This window comes from Drosophila ananassae, chromosome 2R, assembly GCF_017639315.1.
Source record: "Drosophila ananassae strain 14024-0371.13 chromosome 2R, ASM1763931v2, whole genome shotgun sequence".
Classification (NCBI taxonomy): domain Eukaryota; kingdom Metazoa; phylum Arthropoda; class Insecta; order Diptera; family Drosophilidae; genus Drosophila; species Drosophila ananassae.
The window spans coordinates 22,507,238-22,517,789 of NC_057928.1; the positions used below are offsets into that span (position 1 = coordinate 22,507,238).

General features: G+C 41.8%; 2 protein-coding genes across 5 annotated transcripts in view; one reads left to right on the forward strand and one right to left on the reverse strand.

Annotated features, from left to right (window-relative positions):
• Nucleotides 1-10,552, reverse strand: part of LOC6507824 (serine-rich adhesin for platelets) — a 105,246-nt gene that overhangs the window by 70,352 nt on the left and 24,342 nt on the right. The window contains exon 5 of one of the 4 annotated variants that reach the window (XM_032454097.2): nt 515-543. The exons of the other annotated variants lie outside the window; for them this stretch is intronic. Coding sequence (XP_032309988.1) covers nt 530-543 — 14 coding nt within the window. The 3' untranslated portion in view covers nt 515-529. Of the gene's footprint in view, nt 1-514; nt 544-10,552 lie in introns of those variants that run through there. 4 annotated transcript variants of the gene reach the window in all.
• On the forward strand, nt 5,663-6,434 carry LOC6507235. The gene is made up of 2 exons (XM_014909624.3): nt 5,663-5,964; nt 6,019-6,434. Exons 1-2 carry the CDS (start codon nt 5,712-5,714, stop codon nt 6,291-6,293), a joined length of 528 nt encoding a protein of 175 aa, XP_014765110.1. The 5' UTR covers nt 5,663-5,711; the 3' UTR covers nt 6,294-6,434.

Sequence of the window (10,552 nt, forward strand, 5' to 3'; positions counted from 1 at the left end):
CTGCTTGCAATTTCAGTGAAGACCTTTTTGCATAATTTAAAAGTCGAGAGGGAGAGAGTAAAAGTTGAGATAGAAACTATTTTCCTTTATTTTTTTGCTTGGTGTCGTTTGTGTTTTACAAAAATAGCCATTTCCTTTAATGAAATTATCCTGTTATGGCTTTATTCATGCGTCAGATGTGTTGGTCTCTCCTTTTTGCAAAACAAACACTCCAAAACCAAGTCAATTTCTTCAACAAACACATTCCGATGTAAGCAATTTAATAAAATTTGTAACTTGCCGATTGCCGGCCATTCTCCTAGTAATTGGCTTAATAAAGTTTTGCATTGTTGCTATTTTGCATTTATAAGTAAAGTAAAGTTGCTATTTGCATTGTTGGCCAGAGAACATGGAAATTCTTTTAAGATTTAGGCTCAATCGAGTACAGATTGGTTGGCTAAGTGATTGAATTGTAAAAATAAATAAAATATATTTTCCATTTACCTTCAAGTGTTAATTGCTTAAGTCGATAGTGTCTGTTGTAAAGTGTTCATGTTGGCTTACCTAAAATAGATGGAAGATACAAAATGAATAAATGGAAATATTTTACTAATCCCCCCTTATGTTATACTGGAACTCCCTTCTCATTATGTCAAAGTTTCAACTACGTCTACTTAACATTCTTGAACAAAACTTTGGAGTAGCTTCCTGTTGATCCATTCACTGTCTTTTTGTTTTACGTTTTATAATTTTAATTAGCCTGATGCTGGTTATCTTTGGAGCTGCTTGCTCGATTTCTTCCAGCCAGTCGTCCCCCGAATCCCAGAATCCCAGAATCCCAGAACCTCAAGCCCCGACCCGCAGCCCGGAGCCTATCTCGTCGGGATGTCTTGGCAGTCGAGCTCAGATAAGCGCGTTAAATTTCCAAATGGACAGCAAAGTGTCGGCCCCGAGAACTCTGTAATCTGCATAAGAAAAAAACAACTAACAAAAAGAAAACGCTACAGAAAAATATTCAAAAAAAAAAAAGGGAAAAGGAACGAAACTGAAGAACCTCTTGGGTAATTAGTGCATTTTAAACGTCTTTCGGTATTTGGCCTCGGCCACAAGCAGCCACCAGGCAGCCACAGAATCGCGGTGCAAATTTTCCAGGCTATTTTAAGAGTTATGGGCATAGATAAATGGATTAGTCCGAGCCGAGATCGGGGATCCCGGTGGGGTGGAGTGGTTGGGGGCCATAGTGTAGGGCCCAAGCGTGGTACAACAATCTTGCAGAAAGGGACGGGTGCCCCCGGTGCCGTATGCCGTAAAGCGCAAAACGTGGTTCAAGTCGGACAGATCTGACTGGTAAACGCAGTCAAACGTGCGATAAATTCAGAGACCAAAGACCAGAAATAAAAGGAACAAATGTTAATTGGTTTGTGTCAATCTTGGGCTCGCTCCGCTGCCTCTTCGGTTCTCAAACTTCCCAACTTCCCAACACAACTCTTCCGCCCTGGAGAAATTCATTTCGGATTCCCGGACAGATGAAGTTGTTTAGCTCCTAAGCTGCAATGTTGTAAAGTTGCAATGCTGCAGCCCGGTGGTTTTTCCTTACACCTTCTCCTCCTCCAGCTGCTTCTGCTGCTAAGATTTTTGCAATTTTCATTTCAATTTCTGTGGCGTGGCTGTGGCGAGCCGCTGAAAGCGAAATGATGTTCAGACCATGGTCTATTAGAGACCGAAGCCCCACCTGCGCTCTGGCATTACTACTCCCTCCGTATGTATATTCGTGGGCCCTGATTCTGATTCCTTATACTGATTAGTTTGTTCATCATTCTGGTGGGCTGACGGAAGTGTGCGTGGCGTTTTGAGTGGCAATTTCCTGCGAGAAAAAATGTCCGACCCGGGTCACTTAAAGCCCATCTCTGTCTGTCTGTGACACTTGCTTGCGGCTCATAAGTGGAAAAGCTACCCAGGGTACCCATATAAACAGGAAATTAGTTTATTTCTGGGACTTGATCAGAGGGAGTGAATAGAATCCTCTCAATCCTCCTACTAAACTTAAAGCTTACTCCACTCCCATGTACATCATTAAACAGTCTAGAATGCGGAAGTTCATTTCTCATTTCTTTGTACCATCATACAATATAAATTAACTGAAAAAGCAGCATAACAAATAATTTGTCATGCACCCAAGAACACTTCCCGTTGCCCCCATCTTTAAAAGTAAAAAAAAAATAACCAAAACAAAAAATTAAGAAAAGACACCAAAGACAAGAACACGAACTGTCTCCTGCCTCTACCTGCATTTGAAAAATGATCAAAAAGCGAAAATGCCGAAAACGAAACTGAATCCCCAGCAAGTCAAATAGGCGAGGAGATTTGGAATCGTGGCATTGCCATTTTCGGGTCGCAAATCCCTTCAACTTTTGTTTGATGTCCCTTAACAGTGTCCACATCCCATACCATACCATCCCAATTCCCGTCGGATCGGACGGAGGATGCGGGCTGGCAAAAGGCGAGTGCCAAGGGCCGGGAAGGCGGATGGCGAATGGTGAGCAGCGGTCTCCTTGAACCGCTCGCCTCAACTTGTTCCAAATGTCCGAAACTGTCCAAAATGTCTGTTCAAACTGTCCGGGTCTCAGCTTTTATGGCCAGGCAAAGTTGATTGCACTCTTCCCCGTTGAAAGAAAAGCAAAGCAAGCAACTGAGTAACAAATTCTATTTGAAGGGCGACGACAATTGGTTACCCGGTAGTTAGGTCATGAAAAGACTACTGCATATTTAATGGGGCTTTAAATCCTCCATAAATACATGAAAAATATACTATTAGAATAGAACTAAGATTAATTTCTCCCTCAATCCATTATACCTTTTTCAAGCCCTCACTACTAGGTATTCCTAAGGCCTTTCCGAAATCCCCACTCCTAGTTGACACAAACTTCAGCTGATGCAGATGATGATGGTGATGCTTCTGAGCCGGGGACATGAGTAATTAACACCCACGTGATATAGCCGAGTGGGATCGGTAGTTGGAGCCACTGGCCTCCACTTGACACTAAGCCAGCCGGTGGCACAAGTGGGTGTGGGAGGTGTGAAAAGGTCCCTGCCACTGCCTGGCGGCCATTTACATGCTACAATGTTTCCCCCGGACATAAAAAGTGTTTGTACAGTCCGAGAGATGGAAAGTCTAATAAGGTTTTATGTATAATTTTTAAAAAATATATTTAATTATAATATAAGGCATAGAAAATAATAATCCATACGATAGTTTTTCTAAGTGTTTCTGATCTCCCATCACCAAATGGACCGTCGAGTGCCTCTGGGCCGCCAACCACATCGAAAAGGAGCTTCACGCTGCCCGTCAAGTGTGTGGTCTTGGGTCTTTGGGATCTGAAATCGGGAATCTGGCAACCGGGATGCACTGCAGTGCGACAGTCGCTGATACGCACACTTCACTTTGAATTTCCATTTGCTGCTGGCTGACCAAAGTGGCCTGCCTGCCTGCCTGGCTACTTGGAGCTCTTTAAGAGAGATGGTCCTAAAGAACACAGAGCCCAGAATACAGAATACCCAGCATGGAGAACGCAGAACGCTGAACGGATGGGGCTGCGTTGATTTCCATCGATTTTCTAGACACTTTGATTGTTTTATTGTTGCATTAAGTGCTCGAAGGGGCCTCGTCCATTGGCGACCAACCACAAAAATGCAATTGACACTTTGGTGTGAAGTGCTTAGCCTGGCTAGTTGCTGCGGGCCTCCTGGCTGCCTTACTGTTGCCTGCTGCCTGTTGCCTTATGCCTGATTTCTGTTTAATAGATACATTTGCATCTGTGAGATGCGACTCGCTCACGGCCAATATGATGGGGCTTGTGTCTGCCGGAGGAGGCATTTTTCTAGCTGGTTGCACTGCCGCCGCTTGAGTGGAAAATTGTTTTTGGTTAATTCTTTAGTTCTACAAACGAAAATGCGGATGTCTGGCATGTCTGCGGTGTGGCAGGCAACCAGTCTTGTGGCATTCGGTATTCTGTGGGTAATGGACGGTGGTTTTGGGCTGCTGCTTATGAAAGCTTCCCGATAGTATAGATCGATTAGTGAGTTGTCAGGACGGAACGATTCTGGTGGTCTACGGGGGATAGTGGATAACTTCTTCTAGTTGGAAAATGAAAACTTAAAGCTTCTGGGCTATAATTTTGGCCAGCAATCTTGGCCAGCCCCTGTACCCACTTTAATTAACCCAGCGCTATAGGAAGAGGCTCCGTTTCAAGCACCACAGACCCGGCCACTCATGCAAAATTCTGTCCATGACAACATCAGCAATGGAGAAGGCTACAAGGGGTGGTCCAAGGGGGTCGCCATTCTCCCTCCCCTTTCATCGAGTGGCTTCTGCTCCACATATCTGCACTGTTGTATAAATACACTCCCGGCTATAACTGTCAATGTCAATAGGTCGGTTGTGCCCCAGTGCCGCCCTGTTCGCACACTTGTGCCCCCTTGCTGCTGTCATCCTGCTATCCTGGCCATTTCCAACGCAGGATGTGACTGGGACAGCGAAAACACAAACACAGCGTCAAGCAAATATCGTTTGCAATCGAAACCATGGATGCCAAAAGCCTTTCGGCATTCACACTTGCACAAAATTAAATATTTATATTAGTAGTAATTTTATTTAAATTTAAAAAGAACAAAAATACAAACTACTTGGCAAGCTATTTTTACTAATCGTTTGTTTTTAGAATAAATTCAAATTATTAATTTTGATTTTAAGGATATTATTTCCATGGCAGAATATATAATAAAAACATCCTTAACGAAAAGTCATCTGACTCCTTGCATTTATGAGCTGCTGAAGCGACTTTTGAGGTAGGGAATCGAATACCTCGCTGTCCTTTTCAACTCAACTGCGGTTTTAACTGATTTTGCGATTCTGCGCTTTCATGTTGGCACAACGCACCAAAAAGAGTGCCGAGAGCCTCGATTTCTTCTGGCCCATGGACCAGGCGTTGGATAATTGCCGCAAGATTTGGCCGAAACGCAAAAAAAAGGCATAATTTCGCATGAAAATTATATTTTTTTATTATTCAGCCGCCAGGATTCAGGACTGCAAAGCCACAAAACCGGATTTCAAGTATTTGTGGTGGCGAAATCAATATGTAAGTCGCAGGTAATTGGGTGAGAAGAACTGGCGATGAGTTTTATTGTTTTGCGGTTACAATGTACACATACCCTCATATGTATCAGACCCCGTGGATGAAGAGGTATCAGACCAGAAGAGTTGAAGCAAAAACTTTAAATAAAATGTAAAATTCAGGTTCATCTTTTTTTGCATGATGAGTCAACGTTTTAAAGCTTATCTTTGGGCGTCCTTTGGGAGCTCAAATTAATTAAATTTCACGCTTCGTGTGATTCTTTCACAGCCCTTTTTTTACAAAAATAAATTAATTTTTTAATTTTTTGTTTTGTCTACGTGGGAAGGACAGGCGAAAAAAGGACTGATTCAGTTGGTAAATAGTAGGAGGCGCGAAAATGCGCAAACGAAGCTGAAAATTGCTTAATCCTGCTGACAAGACAGTTAAGTGAAAAAAGCGAGTTAAATGGCCAGAATCAAGGTCTGGCCTAACTGGCCAAGATATTTCTCTATAACACTTTAAAAAACATTTCAACTTTAATTTTAAATAAACCTTTTCGAAATGATAGATCGATTCAAAGAATAATTTTATATATCTTCCAAATTAATTCCTTTGAACAATATGTCAAAATTCTATGTATTTTTTTTGTTCAGTCTGATTGTAGGACCCCTGACCACAAATGCCCAATGGGGGGGAGCGATATGTATCGACTGCCGGCAGGAGAACGACAACAAGTGTGTGATTGAGGGCGCTGCTGGATGGAGCTGCGGCACAGAGTTGACTAAAGATCGCCCCCGCAAGGAAAGATCCGCACCTATGTCTCCCACTACTCTGGATATGAACGTTTGTGTTCCAGAAGGTCTTGATATTCAAGGTATTCTACGGTTTATTGTCCTTTTTCCCTTTCATATTCTTGTCCAACTTTCAGACAACCGAGCTGGCGAGTTGGTGATTTGTTGTTTTTGGTCCGCGAAACTAGGTTGCCAGGTGGTGGTGCCAAAGTCGGGCTACATCCCCATGGAGTGCAACGAGTGCCAAAACGATAGGGTGAATAACTATGTAAACCTAACAGCTTGCCCCTGCGTGGACAAAAGGTCTGAGGGAGGTCTGGGTCGGTACAATTATGGATCCAAGCCCTCTCCGTGCAGTTCTTTGCCTGTTTTACTTGGCATTTGTCTCACGATTTTTCTAAAAACGTTTTAGAATTGTCTTAGACAAGCTCATTGTTTTAGAGCCTTAAATTTTAAATGTTTTAGACCTTAAGGCTCTAAAACAGTGGCCTTGATAAAGGATTCAAGAACCGAAAATAAAAAAAAATAATTAAATAAAATCTTTTCTGTTTTACGGCCCTGTCTTTAATTATTATTTAAAGTCTGCTGAAGATTAAAATTTTTGGTGTATTTTTTAAATCTTTTTCTTTCGAATCTAAAAAGTAAAAGCTGTGGGGAAGATCCGGAAAGGAGTCGGCGATTTTTGCTGACATAAGGCGTTTCTGTGCATAATTATGCAAGCGGAGAATAAAAAGGAGACACGGGCTTCACTTTCGGGGTAATAAAGCAATGAATCATTTGCAGACTTTCAGCCAACTGGACCTTCAGAGGGTTCCGCCGCCCCAGCCCTCCTCTCCACTGCTCCAGCCCCCCTCTCAACCCGTACGACGGCCCACGGTCTTTAACCATATCCTGTAAACCTGGTCTCCTCGCGACTGGAGAAAATGTTGACGCATCGTAACATTGGTTATTTGTGGCCTTGAGCAGCAAATGCGGTAATTGAGTTTCGTGTTTTATGATTATAGTTTGCTAGCTTTATTAGCTGGTCTCGAAAGGGTTTCGGTTTCAATAGAAATGTCTTCGCCTCGGAAATTGCACTTAAAGTTTCGCACTGATCGTATAATTAGAATGATGGGGCAATGGCTCTAAAATCCTTTTAGCCCTCCACTGTGAAATTGAATAGCGTTTTCCTTTATTTTCGCCCCTCAGCGAATGCTGGTCGTAAATCACTCTATTGTAAAGTACTCTTGAATGGGTTCCTTAAAAGTTTTTATTTTCCTTATTTTATGGCTCAGATATGACCAAGGGAATAATATGCCTTTTGTGGTAGGCTTAAGATAAATCATTAATTGATTATTAAGCCGATGACCCAGAGGCATAGTTCATTATTTAAATTAATTAAAGTCTTCCTGTAGGCCGATTTAAATTTAGTCGGAACCCTTGGTTCAGAAAGGTAATTGTTTGCGTTTCGTAGCATGACCAATTCTAGAGTTTGCGGAGACATTATGGCTCTATGGCCATTGTTTTATCGGCTGGCAAAATCGGCTGAGTACTGAGTCGGCTGGAAAAAATCACATGAGCGCGAACACATCATAAATGTCAAGCTGGCGAGAATTATGACACACACGGATGGAGGACTGGGAGAACCCCTTCCAGCTTTGCTGGGCTCCAGCCTTATGAAGTCATATGCAGTTGAAGCGGAGAAGTCGGGGGTCGCCTCATATCTGAACTTAAGATTTCGTGGTCCGTGACCATTTGGAAATGTGATAATTGCAGCCAGTCCAGGCTACAGAATCGCCAAAGGCACTTCAAGAAAATTAAATACTCTTTCTGGGAGTCAAAAACACACATGAAGGATAATGCAGGGCTCTTATTAGATGTACTTTTTTTGAGTGCAGCAGTAGAGAGCTGGGGGTTTCTGTTGGGCGTCCTGTATTTGTGTACTTTTCTGCCTGCAACTTTCTGACACAAAAGTGCAGCTGGGCTTGGCTCTGACTCTGGCTCCTGGTCCTGCTGGGGTTCTGTGTTTTTTTTCGGCTTGAGCTGCACATTTCCACATCCACTTCCAATGACTTCTTTCGCCCCTTATCTCCAGAGTCCGCAGCTACTGTTGCACATTTCGCATTTAATGTGACAATGTCACTTTGTTTGTGCCCGGCTATCTGACTGTTAATTTCCAAGACTCCGGGCAAGTTCACACTCTTAATTGGATTTGAAAGTGCAGAGTCGCGGAGCTGCGGAGTTGACACCTTCTTTAAACCACCAACGGGCTCACCGTCACACTCCCTCCTCTCACCTGTCAACTGATTGGGCCCGGCTCCTGTGAAATGGGGTTAGCCCCGAAAGTCTTCTGGTCGTAGTCTTCTGCGGATCCGTTAATGAGTTTAGCTGCGCTAAATGATAATGCCTGAGAACTGAGATCGGCAGATGGGAGCAGTGGAGTGGTACTAACGTGATGGAATCTTTGGTCCAAATATCAAAGGAAATAGATTCCATCTACCCAAAAGCCACTTTCTTTTGTAAATAATCTGAAGCACAGATGAGTATCTTATAACTGAACTATTATAATTATTTGCTATCTTGGCCAGAAAATATCAAAAGGTATGGCTTTAAATGCCCTTTAATTTGGCAGCTGACGACTGACTATTCGGAGATGCAAAAAAAGGAACTGAAATACAGGGAAGATGAGTGAGGGACCGAATGAATAAGTAGATTGATTGAGAAGTGACCTGAAAGCCTTTTCATGCTGAGTTCCTGCATCGAAATTTCGCCACTTACTTTTCATATATTCGTGGCAATGCTGGCCAATATGTGGATAATATATTCCGGCAAAAATAAACATATATACAGGGAATCGGAGTGGCACAGGAAAAATGAAAAACGAACTTTTATCATATGAAGTTTAAAGTTTAACCAACTGCAAGGAAATACTTTTAACCATTTTAAGGGAAAAACAGAAACAATGTAAAAGCCGCAAAGCCGCAAAATAATAAAATTAGCTGCAAAATCTAATCAAAGGACCCCGAGGCGCCAATGACAACAACAATCGGAACAGCATGTAATTACGAACACAACTGACCGGCAACAGCAATAATAGCAACAAAGCAACAACCAATTCAATCGAACCGAGCTGCAGCGAAAATCGAAATTGAAAATTAATTTCAAATTAATTTGAAATTCACAAAAGCAATAAATTTTGTGCAACATTCGTGACCCACAGCCAAGACGAGGGGGAGTGTGGATGGGAAAGTGTTGCAGGAGTTCCTGGACAGTCGACCTGTTAATGTCGAAAATGTTACTATTCAAATAAAAAGACCAACTTGTCAATCGAAAACAGCAGGAAGTACAGGTCAAAGGCTTGAGACAATTAGTTTGTACTGAGAATACACTAAAAGAAACATATACAAACCATATATGATATTTAAAAGATTGTTCTATAAGAGTAATATCCAATTCAGAAGTCATGCTTTACTTTTTTATGAAATATTTATATTATTTTTTTTGAAAGCCCCTTAAAATTTCTTTAACTATCCTACACAGCAGCTACTGGTAATTTGCATGAATTTCCATTAGCCCAAAACAATTAAAAGGCCAAAAGAGGTCGGGGCACCCAAAAGCAATTATGCCAGAAAACGGCAACTGAAATGCATGTCAGTCAGTCAGTCACTCAATACCTGGCTCTGACTCCCATTTCCATTCAAGCCTTCGATTGGGAACTCGCATTCGAGTATCGATTTTGTATATTTCGGTGTCTGACTTATTTACAATTCCGATAAGAACTAGCTTTTGGCCATATGGTCATCATAAAGGCAGACAAACTGCTAACAGATAAAGGCCCCACAGACCCCATCAACCACTCCACCGGTCGTGTTATCAATGCAGTTTGTTGTCTGGGTATTAACGAGCCACGGTCCCAACAAATATTCCACACCCGAACGATAATTACGAAACAATAAAGGGGAAAAAATATTAATTCCCTTTTATAACCCCAAATGAAATTCCAGAAATATTATTAAAGGCACACATTATACAAAAAACAGTGACGAGAAATAAAAGTCCACATTTCTGTGGAGTTTTAATTGCAAATTTGTACGGCGGCTACATAAAATAATGATAGAGACCAGTGCAGTGATAAAAAACTAAAAATATTGTTATATGCGAGAGGGGAGAAATCCGAAACACCGATAATATCCATGAGAAAAAATAACTTATTTTGTAAGTTTTATCAGGCGGCAAGTGAAAATAATACTAAAAGCAATGGAGTTGTGCCAGGAATTGAATGAACAGACGGCCTCCCGCATAGAAAAAACATGATTGGCCTACCATGGGACTAGTTAGGTGATATATAATATTACAAAAATTAGTTTACTCCTTAAACTTTTAACAGAATCTATCTAAAGTTTGTTTCCTATAAATATTCATTATTTGATATATTCCCATCAAAGGCTGGCCTCCACTGTCTTGTGGCATATGCAAATGTGACGGGGCTTTCCCAGGCAAATTTCATTATTATTTCACACCCCGGACAGAAATCCAACCCACACAGCACATCCGAACACCTCCCCAAAAACGCATTTTGGTATGTAAATATTTTGGCGCGTGCTCGAATCCCAGGGAGACTATCGACAGGAAAAATTTGTACTGGAACTGGTGCCAATATTTACCAGTTTTTTGTTTAATTAAAACATTCTA

Bases quoted from the DNA above. Each gene is read 5' to 3' on its own strand.
- LOC6507235 (XM_014909624.3), top strand. From the start codon at position 5,712: ATGTCAAAATTCTATGTATTTTTTTTGTTCAGTCTGATTGTAGGACCC. The intron at 5,965-6,018 runs GTATTCTACGGT...TCCAACTTTCAG, and splicing joins AGAAGGTCTTGATATTCAAG to ACAACCGAGCTGGCGAGTTG.